This window comes from Tamandua tetradactyla, chromosome 7 (genome assembly GCF_023851605.1).
Source record: "Tamandua tetradactyla isolate mTamTet1 chromosome 7, mTamTet1.pri, whole genome shotgun sequence".
In the NCBI taxonomy this organism is placed as follows: domain Eukaryota; kingdom Metazoa; phylum Chordata; class Mammalia; order Pilosa; family Myrmecophagidae; genus Tamandua; species Tamandua tetradactyla.
Genome location: NC_135333.1, coordinates 55,090,083 through 55,113,765, shown reverse-complemented (window position 1 = coordinate 55,113,765; position 23,683 = coordinate 55,090,083). Strand labels below are relative to the sequence as shown.

The following is a 23,683-nucleotide window of genomic DNA, read 5'->3' as shown; positions in this document are numbered from 1 at the left end:
GCTTTCCTTTTTGACTGTATTGCTTCATCCCAGAGTCTTTGATTACTCTTGCATATGTATCATTGCAAAAGCATCCAAGTCAGTTTCCTTATCTCCAGTCTTTCCTTGCACAAGTTCCTTTTCCATACTGCTGCCTGATTTACCTGAGGTGTTCATGTTAATTCTGTCCTTAAAATGGAAACTTTTGCTGTTTGCTCTTGAGTTAAGCATACATTTCCCATTCACATTAAACACTGCAGCCTAAACAAGAATGGTTGTTAAGATCATGGACTCTGGAATCAGAAGTACCTGCATTAAATCAAAGCTGGGCTAAATATTCAAGCCTCAGTTTTCTTATCTGGAAAATGGGATGATACCCACATCCCAGGTGGTGGTGAAGGATAAGTCAGGATATTTGAAATTCTTGGCACACTGAGTAAACTCAATAAGTAATAGTTATAAAAATCTCACTTTTCATTGTATTCACAGATCAATATCTAATTTTGTTTACTATTTCCTACCATGCCTTAATCTTCCCACCTTTGTTCATGTTGCTTGTTCTGTGTAGAACGCTCTTCATTTTATCTCGCTGTCTCTCTACCCTTGGATAAGTTTTCCAATGGGAAGCTTGCATGCCATGAAGCTTGTTTTGATTTCTCTGGGAGACATTTTCCTTCTTTTAATTAATTCTTTGTTTCTCCTCTCCTTAAACCTCAACATAGTGTGTTCTGATGTGTGTACAGAGCTTACCACATCTTCTCTCACCTCTGTCAGGTCATAGGCTCCTCAGTGACAGAGACCTCATCTCAACTTGTCTTTCTCTCCCAGCCCAGAGTCTCACAATAAAGTACTTTTGGAATTGAGTCGTTCACTTGTCAAAAGGTTGATGCGAATTTGTCAAAAGGTGCTTTGGAAGAGACCAGGTGAAAGAGCAGCCTGACCTTGGGATTCTGCCCAGTAGCTTGGCGTTCTGAGCAGAACTGGTTTGTGTGGCTAGGCTCCCACAAACCACCAGGACCTTCAGGGGTTTCCTGCCTCTGGATGTTCCTGGTTCTCAGGATTTCTTGGATTTATACAGTGTTCATAGACGCACTGCATTTCAGAGCTATGAGAGGGCTGGAGAGATAGAGAGAGTTTTTACTTCAGCCTTTTCATTCCCCAAAGGAGAATACAGAAGATCTGTTGACAAATTCACTGAATCTCATCCTGGAGGAAATGAATTCTTTCTTCTAGCACTTCCTTGTACATCGTACTTATTTCCATCAAGGCGTGGCTCATCCGGTGTTAATTTTTTTTTTAACATGGTTGATTCTCACAATGTATCATGAAGATTCTGAAGGCAAGACAGTAGCTTTTTTGTCCAGATGTCTGTAGCACTCAGCACAATGCCTAGAACACAAAAAATAGTCAATAAATATTTGCTAAATGGAATGGAACCCCAAAAGGTTGGGTTATTGCAACCTGAGTTATTGCAAAAGCCAGGTCTAAACTTTGCGTCTCCTGATTCCCAGGCAGGTGATGTTTTCATGATACCAGCCTGAGTTTACCTTATCGTGTTTCTACAATCCTCTCTCTGGTGGTCTCAGAAACACACTGGTTGATAATCTGATCACGAAAGGATTCTGGTATTGACTCTTGAAAGCATATGAGAACGCTTTGAGCTGGGAGAAATCACTTACCTCCGGCAGAAAGCAAGCAAGTGGAGAATAAAGTGATCACGTCAATTACATTGGTAGGTAGCAAAAGCCACATGAGACTCATACAGGTGGACTAACAGTTTTTTCTTCCTGAATATCAGCTCTGTGGTACAAGATGAGGGAAACTGGGTTCCTTTGCTGTATCCTGAAGGCAGTGGTTAGAAACACTCGCAGGGTTAATAAAGGCTGTTAAAGTTGATCTTCCGTTGGTGGTTAACCCCTGCCTTCCTCAGGCTCCTGTGAGATCCCTGACTGTCATCGTGTCACCGTGTGCTGCAGAGGCACTCATGCTCATTGATAGTGTGCAGGGTATATACTCTGGGACGGATGAGGAACAAATGTAATTCATAGTAAGTGGGTTTTGCACCACCGTATGATTTAGAACTCAATCATGCGTGAGAATATGGCCTGCCCCTGACTATGAAATGCGGAAGAAGGACCAGACATAGGAAATTGTGTAGGTCAGAATAGGGAACAAGAAAGAAAGTAGGGGTGGGTGGGGTGGGGAAATGGGCTCAAGTTTTTAAACTACAGTATTGTCTTAGTGCAAGTAAACCATGGTAGAAAATGGTATTTTTTAAGGCCCTGTCCAAACCTCATGGGCTGGACCACTTCAGAAATAGAACCACATCATTGCCAGAGGCCACAGAATTGTGGAGGGGATTCTGTTTGCCCCTCTGGTCAAATGTTGCCTGATGACATTCCTGAAAGTCTTCAAATGCCTCAAATGGGACTACATGACTTCTGATAGTCCCTGTCAGTCTTAGGATCCAATGCATTTGGAAGTACAGATATCTAGTTTTGAATAACTTTGCGTCTTTCCTGCTGAAAGTCCTTGAGGGAAATTACTGAGGTAACCGGACTCCCTGGGGGAAGGTAAACTCTTGAGGCTTCCCTATCTGTGAGATCGGGTTGGCAATACCTTCCTTCTCAGCTGTGAATACTTGAGGTAGTGTGTGAAGGTGTCTTAGAAGAGCAGGCAGCCCAGAGAGCTCTTGCACTCCCCCAGCACCTCAGGTTCTCTCTCTCTTCCCATATTCATTCCCTCCCCTCTGTTTCCTTCATCGGTGCCCTTCGTTCCTCTCTTGCTTTCCTGCCTCATTACCGCTCCCTGACCTCCTTTTCTGTGGGCCTGTTTCCCATCGTCTTCCTCACCAACACTCTCAGAATCATTCTTCTCCTCTCCCTGTGACAGCCTCCGACTGCCTGCAGCTTCCAACTGTTCTCCCTCCTCTGTCATGGGGGCTGCTCAGTGTTGTGGCTAAAACTCCGTGGACTTGGGTGTGATTTCATGTTTGGAGAGAGGCTCACCTTCAGAGATTTATGAACTTCCCAGCCTTCCAGTGAATCCCAGTCAGGTTGCTTGCCAAGGTACTGGCCTGGCCTGGAGCAAGAAGCAGGAAGGCTAAGTTACCGCACTCAGCAATCAGCCCATTTGCCCCAGGACATGGCGTCCTTTATGGGGATGCAAGGACGCCTACCCCTTAGGCCCTTTCAAGTATGGAAAGGGGAGCACATTCTCCAAAGAACCTACCAGATTGTCCTTTGAGATATGACAGGGATATTCCTTTTAGAGATTTGGGTTATACTAATCTAATTTCATATTCAAGGAGACATGCTGCAAAAACAAGGAAAGACATCCCAAATGTGTGTCATGGATACACCTGTTTCAGCACTGGACCGGATCTGGGAAATGTGCCCCCAGTGAGCACATTTCAGTTGAGGAATATGTAACTCAAAGTTCAATGGCTAGCTCAAAAAAAAAACAATTAGTTTTGTCAGGGCACAGACTAGAACCTAGGCCTCCTAATTAAAAATAGATACATATCTTTAAAATATTCTCAGTTTTTTTTCCCAATGAGAAACATGACTGATAGCCAGATAATAATTCCACTGTTAAATCCCTGTGGCTCATTTCCCTTTGCATAGATGTGCTTAAAATCTGTGTTATTCTTTTAAAAGAGGGACCCAGTAGCCTAGTTCTTGACGCTTAGGTCTGCTTTTTTAATATGCTGTATGGCAGGGTCACATTTTGTTATCTTTTCATGTGATTATCCTGTTATTGCAGCACCATCTGTTGATTTTCTTGCTGTTTGCCTGTTTCATTTGTTTATTTGTTTTGGGGGAAGCGCATGGAATGGAAATTGAACCCAGGTCTCCCACAGGGCAGGTGAAAATTCTACCACTGAGCTCCCCGTGCACCCCAGCCTTGGTCTACTTTTAAAGACCCACTATGCACCACAATTTTATCTTCTTTATGCCAGCTTTTAGGGGACAAAGATACCCATACATCTTTTTTTTTTTTTTTTGGCACGGGCAGGCTCCAGAAATCAAACCCAGGTCTCCAGCATGGCAGGCGAGAATTCTGCCACTGAGTCACCGTTGCACTGCCCATCTTATTAAATCAGAATTTACCTCATCTAATTTTCCAGTGTAGAATTTAACAGCAATCAGTGAAACAATAACTTGCAACAAGTTCCATTGTTAATCTCCTCTTTTCTCAGAATTTGTGTGTGTGTGTGTGTGTGTGTGTGTGTGTGTGTGTGCTACTTTTTCCCTAGGCATTTATCTATTGAAAATTGTCAGGACCATAATGATTTTCTCTAAAGACTACACTTTCATTTTCAAACCCCATCCTCTCCTCACAGACCACCAAGTGCAGTATCAATACCCGCTTGGGTTGCTATGAGAGTCATTCCACCCGCAACTAATGCCTCCAGTTTCATTCTCCCCATGAACAAAAATTCCCAGAAAATAATACAAACAAAGGAAAAAACAAAGGAAAAAAATAGAATGTTATTATTGGTCAAGTTCCTTCAGACATTTGCTTGATTTCACCTTGGTTTGAGTAAATAATAGGATGGCAAGGCTATTTAGTTTAATCTATAAAATTTCTTGTTCAGCAGTCCTGAACATTTGTTTTAACGGGAACTGTATGTTTAATTTTATTTTAGAGCACTGCACAAACTGATTTCTTTAGAAGGTAACTTTTTTTCCTTTTAACACCTTATTCTTAATCTACCTGCCCTTCCTACTTAGAAATCACCCTGAGACATAAGTATAAATCCCATCTACAGGCATAAGGACTGTCTTAGTTTCCTAGCTGCTATGACAAATACCACACAGTGGGTTGGCTTAACTACAGGAATTTATTGGTTCACTGTTTGAGTGATTAGAAGATGTGCTTCCTCAAGGATCAGTAGCATCCCGGCTAGCCAGTAAACTTTGGGTACCTTGATCTGATTTGATTAAACCAAAAGGCAATTCAAAATCATTCCTAAAATGAATGCTATAGATCAAGCCTGTCTTTTGTTTTCAATGATTAGGCGAATGTCAGCTTTGCCTACAATATGTGCTCAAAAGTTTTATTAAGTGAACTATGTGGTCTTTAAATCTAAGAAGATGGAGAAAATGTGTTATAGTTCTATGTATTCCTTTCTAGCACCCAATAATATTCTGGGTGCAGAATAGATACTTGATAAGTATAGATTTATTAATTGGTTAATTCATTGTAACCTACAAGACAGTGCTTAAACTAATAAAATTGTAGCATTAGCATATGCCCAAGAGCTTTCTATTCACCCACCTCTCTCATTTGAAAGGGTACATTTTCACAAATAGAAATCATACTGAGGTTGCCTGTGGCATCAGAAAGTCTTTCCAGAGGCTGAGCCTGACTTTCAGGGATGTTGGATTTTTATAGGGCGCTCTCAGTGCCCATTGCAGGGAAGAGGCCAATAACCCTCCAGAGATGAATATGCATAAGGAGAATTTGGTCTTCTGAATCTTGTTTATTTGCCTCCAGATTCTAGATGGGACTTGAGATGTAGGGGGGGATGCACAGGGGCATGGGGTTGTAAACAAGCAATTTCAGACCTTAGTACCAGCAGTGGGGGCTCAGAGAGTAACCACCCAATGCTGCTGACTTCCTGGGGTGGTAACACCTGCATTTTCATAGCAGAGAGAATGCAGCAACCCATATGTGGTTAACTGGATACAATCAGGACACCTTCGGGTTTCAAAACTAAGTGTAACCCCAGAAACATTTTATTGACCTGTTTATCATCCTCTATTCTCCTCCGGCTGCAGGCATTTCTAATGTTGAGAGGCAGACTGGCCTGGCTGCTCTCTGCTCAGCAGTCACCCAACTGAATGGCAATGACTTGTAATTCTGTTAGCATAGGCTAGGATTGGTTGACAGATGCAGGCAGTTGTTTGCCTAGGGTGACACTGTGTTTGCAGGTGGTGGTGCTACTGCCCTTCCCCAACCCCCACCAAGGGGGGTCCCAGAACTATCCTGCTAATGTATACGTAAGAGGAGTTGTGGGCTGCGATGGTCCCTTAAAACCTCTCTCTTCCCGGGAACTGGATCTGGGATTTTATGAAATGTACACTTGCCATTTGCCAAAGACTAGCTTACCTGGATACTCCTTAATAAATTAATTGCCAAATGTTTTTGCAAATTTAAAATATGCAGAGTTTCTATTTAGGTTGATGAAAAAGTTTTGGTAATGGATAGTGGTGACGGTAGCACAGCATTGTGAATGCAATTAACTGCACTGAATTATGTCTCTGAATGTTGTTAAAAGGGCAAATCGGGGTTGTATAGATGCTACCAGAATAAAAAGTTTTTAAAAATCTATGGACTGCATGACACAGTGAACCCTATGTTAAACCATAGTAGTTTAACATACATAGTTAACTACATAACCATGTAGTTACTAGTAAAATTATAAAAATGTGCTTTCATCAATTGTAACAAATGAGCCACACCAATGCAATAAGAGGGTGGTATATGGGAACCCTGTATTTTATATATGATTGTTCTAAACTCAGAACTTCTCTAATAAAAAAAATAGTTATTTGCAAAGATGAGGTACTTCATTTATAGGATTTTCTATTACCATTATGATCCTCCTCCAAATTAATATCAGTATAATGACAAAAATATTAAGGAAGAATTGATGAACACTGAAGCCACATTTGAAGTGCCTTGCTTTGTTACAGTGAAACTCCCTAAAGGGACAGGTGGGGGGTAACATGGCCCCAGATGATCTTATATCTGTCCTCTGTTCTCAAACAGCCATTTTAACAAATTAATTTACACAATGGTCATTTGAGTCAAACTTTTAGACCAAATAAGTATTCGGCTAGCTAACCATTTGACTTTGCTTCTTGTATGGTTGACATCAGGTAGGTGCAATGAAAAACTCAAGTTGGGTTTTCATAATGTGGTGAAAATTGCAGTGATTTAGCGATTATGCTACTTTCAATTTGTCAGCTATATTTTATGGGCATTCTAGTGTTGCCTGTATGTTAAAACCATATTTTGTTAATTAGAGGCCTATAATAAATAAATCACTCATTTTTATGGCATATTATTCCAGTCTCAATTCAGAAAGCTTGGCATCTGGCTCTGATTATGTCTCATGGTGTGGTTATGGAAATCCCCCCAGCTGCTTTTCTTTACCAATTTGGAGAGAATTACGACAGAAACCATACTTCTGCAGAAGAAAGGTAAGAAGGGGGGTTTTGGTCATTGTAAGCAGGGTTATATCAGATGAATACAGCAAGCTTGAGAAATATCCATGGAGTCAGAGAGCTGGGGAAGCTTTTCAGGGCTTGTGAGATTCCCCCATTCATTTTTTCCCCCATTTTCTGGAAAAATATGGCACTATGGTCCTTCTCAAATTATTTGTGAAATGAAGCAGAGTATAATCCAGTAAATACACCATCTATACAGGAAAGTTTTGGGAGAAATATCATTTCTGTTTGGAATGGTCCAATGATAGTAATCAATTGTATTTATGTATCAAGCTTCTTCGTCCTTGGTTCAAATGTAAACTGATGGAAGGTATGCAGTAGATTGCACCTGGGCAACTCCAGAGCAAGAGCTCAGATTTGTGGAGTTTAGATTTGTATGATCTCTCTGTGCCTCAGATTACCTGTCTGCAATCTGGGGTGGAAGATGGTCTTAGGTTGTGGGAAATAGTTCTTTGCAGACTCAAGATGAACAAATCTATTAATATTATAACATGTATTTAAAGCCATAAGACTGACTGAAATCTCTCAGAGAGGAGTCTGTATAGAAGACAGATAGAAGGACTGAGCCAGGGGACATCCCAACATTTAAAGATTAGGTTAATAAAGAAGAACAGAGAGGGGCATGTTGTAGACTCATGGGAAGCAGAATGTTTCGTATAGGAGGATAAGTTGTGTAAAATGGCCTGAGAGCTCGGTCAGGTAGGTGAGGACTGAGAATTGACCATTGGTTTAGCAACATGAACGTCATTAGTAACCCCGACAAAAAATTGCTGGTTGGGTGGTGGAGACAAATGCTGATGACGACTGATTCAAGAGAGAACGAGATGGAGGAAGTGAGGACAGAAGATGCTTTCAAGGAGTTTTGCTATAAAGAAATGCAGGCTTATGGGTGGGGCCAGTGGTGGGGATTCTTGAGACAGGAGATGTTTTAGCACGTGTGATGCTAACAGCAATGATCCATTAGAGGGAGGAACATTTTGGTAATGCAGGAGAGAGATGCTGAAGTAACTTTCTTGAGTAGGTCAGAAAGAATGTGATTTTGTGCATAAAACAGGGATTGGCCCCAGGTTGGGAAAGGGAACGTTCATTGATTTCGTCCAGACAGAAGGTGTCCCTGGTTGGGGAGTAGATGTGCAGATGAGAGCACCAGGGAATCCTCTTCAGATTGGTTTTATTTTCTTAATAGCTTAGGAAGCAGGAGCACTAGCCAAGGTGTTGGGTGAAAGAGGAGAACATATGGAAACGGGGAAGAAGAGAGTGAGGCGTGAAGGGACTGAAGACAGGTAAGAGAGCTTCCTCAAAGGGCTCCTTGAAGCTGTGAATTTAAAGAGAGACCAGTAAGCTGGGTTATGCACTTTTATCTTGGAGCATTGAATTTAGGCTAGATACTCATCTTCTTATCTCCTTCACCAAATTATAAGGACAGGCTATTTTCCTGACTGGGCTGGGGAAACTTTAGGAACCTGTGTCTACCCTAATACATAAGAAGACATTTATTAGGCAAATAAAAAAAAAAGTTTCCCTCACTCACTCCTTCTTTTTAAATTTTTTTTGTATGCTGTATGGGGGGATCACATTTCATTCTTTTTCCATGTGAATATCCTGTTATTGCAGCACCATTTGTTGATTTCGCTTGTTTGTTTGTTTTTGTTGGTTTCTTTTGTTTGTTTGTTTTTGAGAAGTGCTTGGGTTGGGAACAGAGCCCAGGTCTCCTGCATGATGGGGGAGAATTCTACCACTGAAATACCTTAGCACCCCCTCCTCACTCACTTCTTTATTAACCAAATGCCTTAACTTCCTAAAGCAGCTATAATAAAGTACCACTAACAGGGCTGCTTCAAAAAACAGAAATTTATTGTGGCACAGTTCCAGAGGCTGGAAATCTTAAATCAGGATGCTCCCTCCATGATGAGACCAGGGAAGAGGCTATCTTACTATCAATCTGTACCTGACTGTTAAAAAAAAATACCTTCCAGCAAATAAATAAAAAGATGCTCCGTCTGGAGTCTCTAGGGATGTACCTGTTCCATGCCTCGCTCCTGGCTTCTGGTGGTGGCCTGCAATCCTTGACGTTCCTTGACTTACATCACTCCAATCTTTGCCTCAGTGCTCACATGGCCTTTTCCCTGGTGTCTTCTGTCCCTGGGTCCTTTTATCGCCTCCTTGGAGGGACACCAGTCATATTGGGTGAGGGCGCAACCTAATCTAGTTTTGCTTTATCTTAACTAACTGCTCTGCCAACGATGGCATTTCAAAATATAGACATATTCTGAGGTCATAGATTGGACTTCAACCTATCTTTTGTGGGGACACGCTTCAACCCATACCACCATATGACTATCGGATATCTAAGCTAAGCCTCTGTGCTCAATGTGCTGACAGGTGCAGTGCTGTAGAGCATTGCTGTAACTTCAAGGCACCCACAGCCTCAAGATGCCTTTTTTAATGTGTGATCATTCTTTCACCTAAAACATGAGTCAACAAATATTAGGCATTTTGCTAGGTGCTGGAAGTTCAAAAATGCTTAAGAGATATATTTTTAAGAGCTTACAATTTGGTGAAGGAGATAAGAAGATGAGTATCTAGCCTAAATTCAATGCTTCAAGATAAAAGTGCATAACCCAGCTTACTAGTCTCTCTTTAAATTCACAGCTTCAAGGAGCCCTTTGAGGAAGCTCTCTTACCTGTCTTCAGTCCCTTCACGCCTCACTCTCTTCTTCCCTGTTTCCATATGTTCTCCTCTTTCATCCAACACCTTGGCTAGTGCTCCTGCTTCCTAAGCTATTAAGAAAATAAAACCAATCTGAAGAGGATTCCCTGGTGCTCTCATCTGCACATCTACTCCCCAACCAGGGACACCTTCTGTCTGGAAGAAATCAGTGAACGTTCCCTTTCCCAAACTGGGGCCAATCCCTGTTTTATGCACAAAATCACATTCTTTCTGACCTACTCAAGAAAGTTACTTCAGCATCTCTCTCCTGCATTACCAAAATGTTCCTCCCTCTAATGGATCATTGCTGTTAGCATCACACGTGCTAAAACATCTCCTGTCTCAAGAATCCCCACCACTGGCCCCACCCATATGCCTGCATTTCTTTATAGCAAAACTCCTTGAACGCATCTTCTGTCCTCACTTCCTCCATCTCGTTCTCTCTTGAATCAGTCGTCATCAGCATTTGTCTCCACCACCCAACCAGCAATTTTTTGTCGGGGTTACTAATGACGTTCATGTTGCTAAACCAATGGTCAATTCTCAGTCCTCACCTACCCGACCGAGCTCTCAGGCCATTTTACACAACTTATCCTCCCATACGAAACATTCTGCTTCCCATGAGTCTACGACATGCCCCTCTCTGTTCTTCTTTATTAACCTAATCTTTAAATGTTGGAATGTCCCCTGGCTCAGTCCTTCTATCTGTCTTCTATACATACTCCTCTCTGAGAGATTTCAGTCAGTCTTATGGCTATAACTACACATATAACATAACTCCTCAGATCTATAGCTGTAAATTGGACCATTTCCCTGGACTTCAAACTTTTAAATCTAACAGCCTACTTCTCACATCCACTTGGTTGTCTAATAGAACTCTCAAGCATATCATTTGCAAAAATAAACTGATTGTCCATTTTCCTCCACCCTTAACCTTCTCTTCCCACAGTCTTCTTTATCAGAGTAAATACCACTTTTTACCTTCCTGTTAATCCAGTAAAGAACCTTGGAGCCATTCTTTACTTGTTTTTTTTCTTTCCTCTCCATCTAATGCATTAGCAAAGCCTACCAACTCTATCTTCAAAATATATCCTGATTCTGACACTTTTCATCATTTCCACTCTTACCTCCCTCATTTAAGCCACCAACATTTCTTGCCTGTTTAATTGGAGTAACTATTTTCTCATCTGAAAATCCTGCTTGCACTCACTGCCTCCTCTCTTCTATCTGTTCTCCATAGATAGAAATACAAACCAGATCATGTTACTCTACTTCTCAAAGCATTCTTGCTCAAAGGCTTTCCATCTCACTCAAAGCAAAAGCCCAATTCCTTTGCCTGTTTTGCAAAGTGCTCCCTTAGCAGTCCTTCCCCCTATTTCATCCCTTGCCTTCTTCTCTCTTGCTCACCCCACATAACCCACTACCCTCCTGGAGGTTTTTGAGCATGTCAGACAAGTTTTCTCTTCAAGGCCTTTGGCCTGTGTTCCCTTTGTTTGGAATGCTCTTTATCCAGCCATTCTGCATGGTTCACTCCTCCCTTTCTTCAGGTCTCTGCTCAATCTCACCTCTTACTGGAGTCCCCCTAGTCAGCTTACTATAAGTCACAATGCCCCATTTTACTCCTAGGAACTCCTTGTCTCTCTTACTCTCCTTAACTTTTTTCTACAGTACTTATTGCCCTCTGATATATTTTTTCTTGTGTTATGTATTGTTTCTTTCCTCCCACTCAAATGTAAGTTTCAGGAAGGCAGAGACTTTGTTGGTTTTGTTTAATAATGTGTTCTCAGGGCTGAGAACAGTGTGCATGATAGATAATTAACAATTATTAAATGTATGAATGAATGAATCAATGAATGAACAAAGGACCCTGGGAACATAAAGGACCACGTAATTATTTCTGCCTGGAGGGTGCTATGAAGGCTTCTAAGAGGAGATGTTGGGTGAGTCGAATTTTCAAGGTGGCAAAGGAGATGAGGTAAGGGTACCTCTTTGGTGGTATATGGTAAAAAATGATAAAGAAAGTTGTGATATGGGCTGGGGTGAGATGCTAATGGACAGTGAGACAAGACCCAATTTCTAGGAGGCAGTGGAAGCCTTCAGATTCTCAATAGAATGAGATGACCCGATTTATATTTCAGAAGGTCACCTGGGTGGTAGTGTGGAAGATTGAGGGGACAAAACTATGTAGAGAAGAGTGGGAATCTGGAGGCTGGGAATCCAATTAGGAGACCAGCACAATTTCCAGGAAAAATATATTAAAAACTTGAAGTAAAGCACAATTTTTGCTTTCTAGGTCCAGCTGAAATATATGCTAAAAGTAGCTCGATTTAATGGTAAAAAGCTACAGTCCCAGCTGTCACAGTTACCTTCTTGAGGTGTGAAAGCACAGGTCAAAGCCCAGGGTACCTTGTTAATCTGCCCTGCAGGAAGGCACATCTGGAATAGGGTCATGGTTTTCGGCATGTTCATTTCTTCCAAACTGGTGTGTAGTCAGTCAGGGGTAGGGTTTGGAGAGAGAGATCATCCCTCATGTTTATTTTATATTTTATATCATGTATCTACACTAGATAGTGGAGTGGATGGATCCTTAGGCTGATCCAATATGGTACTTTGTAGCTTCTTGGGAACTCTCTGTATTCTCATGCTTCATGTTCCTAAATTATAACTTGGCCAATTTACAGTTCTTTGGGCAGTGTCCTGTCAATATCTTTTATATTCACAACGGATTGCCACACAACTGATATGATCACTCATCTGTCTTGATGATTGATGCCAATTACCAGTGTTGAATTAATCTGCGGCATGGATGATGGATGGAAAGAAGGTGGGTGGATAGATGGAGAAGTGAGTGGATGGGTGGGTGAAGAGGTAGAAAGGTGGGTGGGAAGATGGATTGAAAAACAATAAACAAAATAGAGAACTGATCCCTAAAATGGCTGAAATTGCTGGGCCAGTTTGTAAACAGCCCTGGTCATTTTCAAAAATTCACTTAGTGTTTCAAATCTTTGCATCTTTTATTGGGATGAAAAGAATTATGTTGTAGCCCTCTATCTCTACCAAGAAAAGTAAGTTTTATGAGAAAGAAAACAGCTAGTAACATTCAAAAGTCTTTCCAAAGATTCTAATTGTGAAGACAATGTCTCATTCAAAACTCTGTATAGGATATTAAACTTTTACCAGCAAAAAAAAAAAAGAAAGGAAAAGAAAAAAGCAAGGTCCAGAGAGGAGGGTTATTTTGTTTTCTCAAGATGGTAAAGCTGAAATTCATATCAACACATTTGAATTGTTGATACAAACTCATTATCTCCTGTGGTTCACCTATGGTAAAATGATGACCAGGGTTGGTATAGAGGTGACATATATGTCCCCCCGTTCGCCATCTTTTTTTTCTTGTTCCAAGTTTCCTTGAAGTCAGTGCCAGACTTTCTTCCAGTTTAACCTGACCATATCAAAGACCACCTTCAACCCTCCTTTTTATTTTCACACCAAGAGCTTTTTCTTTAACTTCCTGGTTGTGACAGTTTCTTCCCCTGTTGACAAAGGGGAAGTTTTTCAGCGGTTAGAGCTGTTAGTGATTTTGGTGGGTGACTGTGTTCCTAGACCTTCTAACTGCCTTTTCTCTCCTTGGATTGCTTTGGCTAGCTTATTTCCATTTTTGCTTGACTTAGAGAAACTGGCAATTCAGGATCACATACTGTTGTTTTGTCTTCTTTCCATTTTTCCTTTTATTCACGCAAAATATCTTACTCATAGAAGAAATATTTAAAGCCAGGTGATGTTTTACCCAGCCCCTTCCTTTTCTTGGGCTATCATTCCTATTGATGCTGGAAACACTGGAAACCAAATGCACTTCTGGAACTGTGATATGCCTTTCAGTCCAGCTGAGGGAGGGGAAAACCTGCCTCAGTGCTCCCTGCGGAGAAGAGGGCAGGGTTTCAAAGGACCCATCAGCTCTTGGGAAATCTTTCTCTTGAAAATATTCAAGGTATCCAGGCAATACTAAAGACCTAGCTACTTCCCACCAGGGTTAGTTAAGCCTAGTTCTCTGCAGTCTGGGACCTAAGCGGGCTTTACTATTGACTCCATGCTCTCGGCAACCCTGCATCTTGCATCCTCCTTCATGCTTCCTCTGTCACCACGTCAGTGTTTTCTACCATTTCATTGATGTGTAGCTTTTAGACTGCTAACAAATCAATCCTTATGCCTTTGTACCTTTTGACCCTCATGACCCTTTATTAATTTATTTTCTTCTAAATCATTAGGTAGTATCGATAAATAGGATGCTGTTCTATCCTTCACTTTAGCTCTTTCAGTTGGGATGTCCAGTCAACTACTCCAATAATGACACAGTCCAAGAAGGGATTACTGGGATTTGTGAGTCAAAGTTAAGCCCATTTTAGGTTTTAAAATTTTTATGTATTCCAGTGTCTTTATCATTCAGGGGTAAAAGAGCTATTGCCTGGTTAATTATAATCATGAAGACCAGGGAGAACAGATGAGTTTCGCCTCAAATTCTAACCTCACCTTAAGTGCTGTGTGGAGCTTGGAGGAAATTGGCACAGCTTTGTTGCTGGCTCTTGCCATCTTCGACATAGACAAATTGCTAGTCCAGACTCCAAAGTTCATCTTCGGTTATTCTTTTTCAGTCACATCATCCCAGAGGAGCGAACCCTTTGAATTGTATTCCCACCTATGTCAGGAGTCCTCATGCACTTTTTTTTTTTCTGCCTGTAGTTTTTCTTGGACCCATATATAAACATGCATGTTTTCCATAAGGAAAATGTGCCTGAATTCAATGGAAAGATTGGTGTTGAGCTGTAAGTGAAGCATGCTTTCCTTTTTTTTTTCTAGGTAGTCTGAGAATCAAACCTGGGTCTCCCGCATGGAGGGCCAGCATTCTGCCACTGAACCACACGTGCACCCATGCTTTACTTTTTATTAGGTATAAAGGTGTGTTGTTAATTCATATCTGAAAAATGATATAGAAACAGTTTATAAACACCAGTCTTACAGAAGACCAGACCAAGAACCAGGGGACATCCCCAAATTCATCTGCCTGGACAATTACAATTTATATAGGAAAAAAATGCATGGGTAGCAGGACTGAAAAAATGCTCTTTACTACCCAACTGGTGGGAAACTGAGATTATTTTGCCAAGAGGTGTTCACCAGAGACCCAGATTATAAAAAGACTTAATATGTTTTTATCAGGTCTTTAAAAGTTCTCATGGTATTTTTGAGTCCCTAATATACAATCTGTATTTCTGTCTTTCTAATTGCCTATCTCATGTTTTCCTTCCTGCAAGACAACAATTAAATATGAATGTGGTTATGTTTAGGTACCACAAAGAATATCCCAAGCTTCTCCAAATTTGTTTAGAGGAATTCAATTATTTTTTCAATTAACTCATTGAGCACTTGTCATGGGACATTCCCTAAAAATATTCTAAGAAGGTCTTATTTATGAAATTGGCATTTTTATCATCGGGGGAGTTTTGATGTCTTACACAAAATTTAAGGATTCTTTCCTATAGGGATAACAGTCTAAAACTTTATAAGGAATGGTGAAAACATAGCAACTGAAGAAAGAAATCTCCCTTCTGTTGAGATTGACTAGAGGATCTGAAATTAACTCATTTTCTTTTCCCTCAGAATCTCATTTTGGCAAGGGAATATAGCATTTTACCAACATTTCTATGAGAAAAATACTCATTTATAATAAAATGTGGAATATGTAAAAAGTATAGAGAAGAAAGAAAAAATCACATATGATTTCTTCACCCCGAGACAAAAATAAATTAGCAATTGGTTTATTGCGTATTAGTTCCTTACCTCTGTCTATTGCTTTGAAATCTTCTAGTTTGCATAAGAAAGAATAAGAGTTGTTAATAAAATCAATGCATTGAATTAATGAGTCCTGCTCTAACAAACCTATCACTTTTTGAACATAAAAGGTATCCTTGGAAAGTCCTGACTGCCCTACCCCAGCACCAATCTTTTTTTTTTAATATATTTTTACTGACAAATCTTCACACACATACAGATCATATGTGGTGTACAATTAGTGGCTCATAATATTATCACATAGTTGTGTATTCGTCACCATGATAATATTTAGAACATTTGCATCACTCCAGAAAAAGAAATAAAAAGAAAAAAATCATTTTTCCCATACCTCTTACCCCTCCCTCTCATTGACCACTTGCAAACCAGTAATTTCTTCAGCTTTCTCAACAACCAAATAGCATCTTATGACCTTCTGCGGCACATAAATTGTAACATTATCGAAGAGGATGATTATTCTAATAAGAACCAGTATTCACTGTGTGCTTACTATGCGTCAAGCTGTCGAAAGTCTTACAAAAACAAATGAGAAAGACACCTTATAAATGACATCTCAATTTCCTGGCTACAAAGAGATTTTGAAACTTTGTCAGAGTCATACAGCTGGTAAGCAGAGGCTTTGGGATTTGAATGTAGCTAATCCTGCTTCAGGATTTGTATCCCTTAAAAAATGGTGTGAAACAGCCTCTGAGGATACTCTAAACCCTCTTTTCTTCAGGGGTGTTTTAAACTAGCTCTTGTCAAGCATCCCTCTGGTTCCATTTGGAGACGTCCTTGCATATCTATCCTTAAATACCACCACAGTTTTTCTATCTGGTGCCCAAAAATTCATTAGATGTGACCTGTTTTATCTGATCTCAGTAAAATCCAAAACTTGTTCAGGGACAAACTTTGGTTACACACGTTATTTCAATGGAAATCTTGACTTTTTTGTTTTTAACCATTTCCAGGTTTTTCTTTGATTTTTCTTTCCCCATCGCAGTGCTTCAGACGTTTCTCCTATTTTGTCACCAAAGTTTCCCTAGAGGAAGAGCACTGAGAACATGTAGATGTTCAGGGGACCCCAATCTAAACCTGGCTTCGCGTAGGAAGGTCCCTGTCATGTCAACTGTTCTCGTGTGGACTCTTCCATGCTTCCAAGAAATAAAGAATTGTCTTAGATTTTCCTACAACCATTACTAATATTCTGTACCTCTCTATACATGGGTACAGTTAGGGACTGGCTTCTACTTGCATCTCCTTTTTTCCGTTTTATCAGTTTCACTTTTTCTTTAATCCTTATATAAATGTGTCCAACTCTTGTACGTCGAACAGCACACAATTAAATCTCTGATTCATTCCACAAACATTTATTGAGCACTGTCCTAGGCAGTAAAAATACAGAGATAAATGACACAGTTTCCTTCCTAAAGGACGCCCACGTCTCCAGGGAGAGAGGCAGGGGCTGAAATAATGTGGTAGCAAAATAGTGCTGTGATTGAACCAAGCTTGTTACAAAGGAACTCAGAGTAGCTCTTTAAAATGTGGGAGGTGTCAGAAAAACTGCTTTCTATGGGTAGAAAACTCATCACAAAAATTTTATTCATAACGTCACTTCCACTTTTATTCTTGAATTTTTTTTTTACTCCCAAGCTCGGTAACCTGAATGACAATAGCGAAATGCAAGAAAAAAATACAGAAGGGATTTAAAATAGTGCTCCAAAAAAACAACTCAATATTTCTTTTGAAAATAATGAAAAAAATATATATCTCCAAACTCAGCAGAACACATTTTAGTAATAGACCATGGTGATATACAGCCCTGGGTGATTCAGTATAAAAAAGAGACAAAAAGCATATGAAGATCTGAAATCACTAGGAGATAATAATTTGCCACGGCCTGCATACCCTGATAGGCCCCAAATTGAAACTGAAAACACAGGCACACAACCTTGTGGGATCGAATCAGAGCTTTTTTCAAAAGGTACTGGAATGCCGCATAATTTCATAGTGCTAGGTACTGCATGCCCTGCAATGCACTGGCTCCCGGGGAGTCTTCTCGTTTCTGCAGAGACCTGGTGGAAACTGTTATTCTGGCAACATTTTCATTCTAGGAAGAGCAGTCCAGAATGACTCTGTGTAATGGCAGTGAGCTGTAAAATGAATTCCAAACAACTAATAATTTCTGTCTACCCAATAAATGTCCAAATCACAAAATGTTTGAGTCATGTGCCTCATGACATTATATGTGCTCAGTGGGTCCCAACCCTCTTTCACTGAGATTGGAGGTCAGTCAAGCAAGGGAGCTGTACTTCTCTTTAATTTCTACTCTATATTTACTGTATTTTCCAGGATGGGCTACCATTCTAGGACATAATTGTTCTGCATCATGACTCTCTCCTGGTTCCTGTTTTTCTGAACTTCATTGGAATGAGCACCCTTTGAAGTTAGTAAGAGTTATGGAATCTGGGCCAGCAGAACTGGACATACATAGGTGGTTCCAGTGGAAATGGGTGTCAACTCCAGGTTTGCCTCCATGGGTGTTCTTGACTCTGTCCCAAATGTAAACTGCAGTTCAGAATTTCTTTGATAGGTCTAATCATCTAAACATTAACCTCAGCTTCTTTAGTTTCCCACACTGAGGTCTCAAAAGAGGGCACCTTGTAGCAGTGACTTTTACATTTACCTTATGGGCATTTAAAGTCTAGGTAAGACTTGGCAAACAGAGGGGAGAGTGGAGATAAGTCAAGGCATGAATGAAGAAATTAAAAAAAGTGCTGGGTGGTGCGAATGAGGCTCAGTGGCAGAATTCCCACCTGCCGTGCTGGAGATCCAGGTTCAACTCCTGATGCCTGCCCAATGCAAAAAAAAAAAAAAAGAAGAAGAAAGAAATGCTTCTAGGAGTTCTTGGCAATATAAGATTCGAAGAGTAGAGTGAAATCAATGTATGGTGTGTCTTAATAAAAAAAAGTATATTTTGGAGGCAGTAAAAAAAAAAAAAATCATCGCGGGTGGTGGGGAAGGATATCTATGAATAAGAATGTGGCATCTTATAAAGTACCCTTAGTCTCTTGGTGATGAATAAAATAGAGACCAAAGAAAGAAAATGAAGAGAATGAAGATGATAAGATTCAAGGATTCAAGTGTGGGAAAGAACGAGGGTCTAGTATAGGCGCAGTGCATGGAGTTAGAAAGGAAAAAGTGGACACTACACCTGTGGGTTGAAGGATTCATACCATGTGATTTTTAACATGATACAGAACCTAAAGAAAGTGTCACAAAGTGACTCCAAGCTTTAATCTCAGTCAGAGAAAGAAATTGTGGTGCCACTGAGAGAAACGGTGACATCTGAATGGCGAGGTAGGTGATTTTGTGTGAACAGAGGTCAACATGCTGAATATTGGGGGTTAGTGGCACATCAGAATAAATATTGGGGGGTTGGTGGCACATCCGAATGCAATATCAGCAGGCTGTTTAATAATTCAGAGCCATCAGCATAGAGGAGGAAAACGAAGCAGCAAACATAAGGAGAACAAAAAAATCGTATTTCCTCTCCAAGCCTGAGTGAGGTTTCAAGGACCATATTTGGAAGGCTTGGTATTTCTGAACCAGAAAATTCTGACTAGTAAATAACTTATCCTTATCACTAGAAGACATCTCACATTTGGCCCATTTTTGTTTACTCTTAATTTGTGTAGAATATACAATGTGTCTAATTGTTCTAGGAACGCGTTTGACTTAGGAAGCCATAGTCATTGCCCTTCACAACACTGGGGTTGGCTTAGCCCATACATAGATCCAGGGTTTCATATTCTTAGGGACTTACCTATAATTTCTCAGTCAACCTTTTCCTGAGAAAAGAACTGCCTGAATACAATAACAGATATGGAATTAATGTAATAGTAGTTCTCAACCTTGAGTGCCTGTTAGAATCTCCTGGATTTTGAAAATATATATTGCCGATCTCAGGCCAATGGAATCTGTATCGCTCGGTGTGCAATCTAGACATTAGTGAGTGGTGAAATCTTCCCAAGTAATTCTAACGTAGATGCAAGATCAAAACAATCAGAATTGATTCTGAGACCCTAAGCCTTACCAGGGACTTTTTAAAGGTCCTAGGTGATTCTATAGTGTAGCAAAGTTGAGAACCAATAAGCTTAGTCTTTGGTTGTTTTAAAGCTCACTTTCCAACTTCGCTATCTCCAGCAAAGTTTTATGATTGTCTAGGAGGACAGAATCTATGCAGCTCTGGGAGAGTGAGCTGGATATTTTGCCCTAGGCACAACACACTGAGTTCAATTATCAGCTAATTTTGATTGTAGAATCCTCCGTGCCTGTTATAATGATGTTAGAGGCCGAAAAACATCACCAGGATATTCAGAACCTAGGTTGAGTTTGCTTGTTTGCAGTTGGAAAATTCATGTTTCAGCTTGTAAAATTGAGCCCATTTTGAATGAAAATCAATGAGACAATAAATGTCATTTACAGACATTTCTCTGGGGAAAAACGCTTCCTAAGTCTCTGTGACAGAAAGTAATGTGCACACCTGTAACCATAGTCAGCAACTTCAATTTACTACAGGAAAATATTGGAATTGAATGAAGTTTTCCCCCTGATATTACAGAAAGTGGGCTCACCTTGGTACTATCTCACCCATTTGTTTTTCCTAACCTACTCAGATATATTATTGTTTACTGCAAATCTTTTATGTTTTAGATTTGTTCTGATTATCTCTACAAAGCAATATGGACATTTTTTTTTTTTACATTGTTTTGCTTAAATCTAGTTTTACTTAGAGCTTGCTCAAGATACTATAAATGACCGATGTGTTTCTAAAAGGCAGGCTACCTGTTTGGAATGTCCCTTCATTTGTTAAAATGCTTCTTATGCCTTATGGTCTGCTCAAGTCACAGCTTGTCTGGGAAATCTTCCTGTCTCCATTTTACAGTGATTTCTCCCTCTCTTGAGTACTTACAATATTTGTCTGTGCCTCTCATTTATCACATATTGTAAACAATCTCCTTTTGCCTTTCATTCTCAATTAGATTGGAAGCTTCTTGAAAGCAAGGCTAAATTAGGGACAAGTTTATATCTTCTCTAAGTAAAATGCCTTGCATATAGTCAACTCTTGGTTAAATTATTTTGGCTGCTGATGGATTACTTGGCTTTGCTCTGTGATTTTCGGCACATTGCTTAACCTTTCTGAATTTTGTTTCTTTATCTGTACACTGGAGATGATGATACAAATCTAGTGGTGGACTGAGGATTTAGCTATATTGGGCAAATTGCTTTTGCAGTACACTCTGGTACATAGTAAACATTTGATAAATGATAACAAGCTATTAAATGAGCGAAAGCAACTGAGGGCATCAGGTTTCTCTGTCTCCATAGAGCAGAGAAGGTAGGCAGGGGGTGCTGGGCAGGGCCGGGGAGCTGGGTTCTACTACTTTCTGTGAGTGGTGGGGGCAGGCCTCCGTGGTAATTTCATCCGAGAAGAGATCATGTAAGGAGGTACGAGCTGTGTAAAATTCCAGGAAATAGCCATCCCGAAGAAGGAACAGAAAGTACAAAGGGCCTGAGCTGGGAACGTGCTTGACACATGAACTGAAGGATTCACGGGTCCTTGGAACAAGTCCATAGAAAAGAGGGATCCTCTGAAATGGGTAGTACAGAAAGGATCCCCTCTTCTGTGGATGAAGTTTTAGGTTAAATGGATTTGTAAGCATCCTGAGGATGGAGAGACAAGCTTCCTTACATTTTGTGAGTGTGTAAAATTTCTACATTAAGTGGTAATGCTCTGGAAATGCATGGGAAGGCAACCTGAACAGCAATATCTTTCTCTGTGCAGATGACCTGATGAATCTATTTGATTTTGCTCAGAGTAGGCGTCTCCTCCTTCTCTCCCAATACAAAAGCTGCTCCTCTAAAAACCATGTCCTAAGTTGAGGTTGACAGCCTCACCAAATAAAGGAAAGATGTATGTAATTCAAGAGTATTTGCACAGCTTTTGTGTGTATGTGCTCTATCTACCAAACAAACCCTCTTAATTCAGATGAGTTAGGTAGGGGTGTTTTAGGGATGGGCTGAGACAGAGGTTTCAGGCCATTTCCCCCAGATTACTCCAGATATAAATGTTTTGCATAAGTCATCCATGTATGTAAGTGATTTATATGTGTGACTGAACTGCAGGTGAAGCCAGTCAATCTTTTGATGTAGGATTCTATAATTTCAAGGCAAAGAGACCTTTGAGAGTTGCTTTGGCTGAAAGATTATCCCATTGGAATCTTCTTAGGATGCTTTGTTAAGTTCATATTTGAAGATGGCCTAGGGTCAATTTGACATAGGTTTGAAAAAATGTGATTGTAAAACTTTAGTTGTATGAAATAAATAACATTTAGAGCAACAATGTTAAAAAATATTTAAAAACCTAGCCTCATAGTTCTTTCTTCTTCAACAAAGGATCATATCCAGAAACTATGTCACCCATCACAGATATGGTAAGACTTTTAATGCTGGCTTGGAGCCACCAAATGGATGCTTCCTGAGAGATTGTGTTTGCAAAATGAACCCTCACCCCAAGCTGAGTAAGTACTCCCCCGGATCTCTGATTTTTCCTTAGTTATTCATTATAGTCCTGTTATGGGTTGAATTGTGCTCCCCAACAACCTTCTCCAAATGTTGATGTTGTAACCCCAATACTTCAGAAGGTGACCTTATTTGCAAATACAGTCATAGCAATATAATTAGTTATCCTAACTAGAGTAGGGTGGGCCCTTTATCCAATGTGACTGATATCTTTGTCAGAAAAGGAAAAGAGATGCCCAGAGAGAGAAGACAATCCTTTGAAGGCAGAGAATAGAGTCTTGCTACCACAAGCCAAGGACCACCTGGGGCTGCCAGAAGCTGGAAGAGGCAAGGAAGGGGCCTCCTCTGGAGGAAGCAGGGCCCGTCCACACTGTGGTTTTGGACTTGTAGCCTCCAGAACTGTGATAGAAATAACTTCTTTGCTTTGGGCCACCAGTTTGTGGTACTTTGTTTGGCAGCCTTAGGAAACTAATACAGATCCTACTATCCATATTAATGGATCTTAGGGAATTTGGGCATATTTTATGAAAAGCAACATATTCTGCCTCTCTATATAATTTGTGTTTTTATACATTTCAGTTGTGAATTTCCTCTCTTACTCATCCTTTACATTTTTGGCATATAGTCCCATTTGTTTTTATTTTTAAGATAAAAGCTAACCCCCTCTCCTGTTGGTGAAAGAGGGAAATATGTAGCCTGCAGGGAAAGGGCGCCCATACTGGGCACGTTTGGGGTGCCTTAGGTTTGGCCATGCTGCAGAAGGTAGGAAGACAGAGGGCAAGACATTAGGCTTGGGCTTCATCTCCAAGCTGCTGAATCGAGCCATGCGTCAATCAGACCTCCTTGGGACTTTTTAGTTACACAAGGAAAATCCCCTTCACCATTGCTGAAACAACACAACAGCCACAGCTCTCCTTGCATTCTTCAAGTTGACTCTACATGGATTTTTATATAAGGACCAAAGCCCTTTTTTTCCAATATATTAAAAAAAAAAAAACAAAGAAATCTAGCATTTTGTACTGTTTTTGCCTGTAGTTGCAGCTAAAAAATTATAACCTTAAAATAAAAAAGACTACGATGATTTCTCTATTTCTTTCATGAAAGGTCAGAGCCCACATATTTTGAATTATTTTTCTTACTTATGACCATATGCTACATTGGAAAACAAACCCACCAAAACTCTGAGACTAAATCAATATTGGTGTTCTTGTCTTATTAGGGAATCTTGCCAAATAATTAAATGATTTATATGCACAGTAATATATAGTTGGTGGTCAAAATGATATTCATAGCAACTTTAATCTTATCAGAAATAACAATTTTTAAGGTGATACTACAGAGGTGG

General features: G+C 40.2%; 1 protein-coding gene across 5 annotated transcripts in view; it reads left to right on the top strand.

The window, feature by feature from the left end:
• The window catches only part of LOC143689673 (uncharacterized), a 208,152-nt gene that overhangs the window by 120,879 nt on the left and 63,590 nt on the right, over positions 1-23,683 (top strand). For all 5 annotated transcript variants that reach the window (XR_013178880.1, XR_013178878.1, XR_013178882.1 and 2 more), the window contains 2 exons: positions 7,075-7,193; positions 22,213-22,337. Coding sequence is in view for 1 of the 5 variants with exons in the window: in XM_077167877.1 (XP_077023992.1) it covers positions 7,075-7,193; positions 22,213-22,337 (244 nt within the window). In the remaining 4 variants the exon portion in view is untranslated. The remainder of the gene's footprint in view (positions 1-7,074; positions 7,194-22,212; positions 22,338-23,683) is intronic.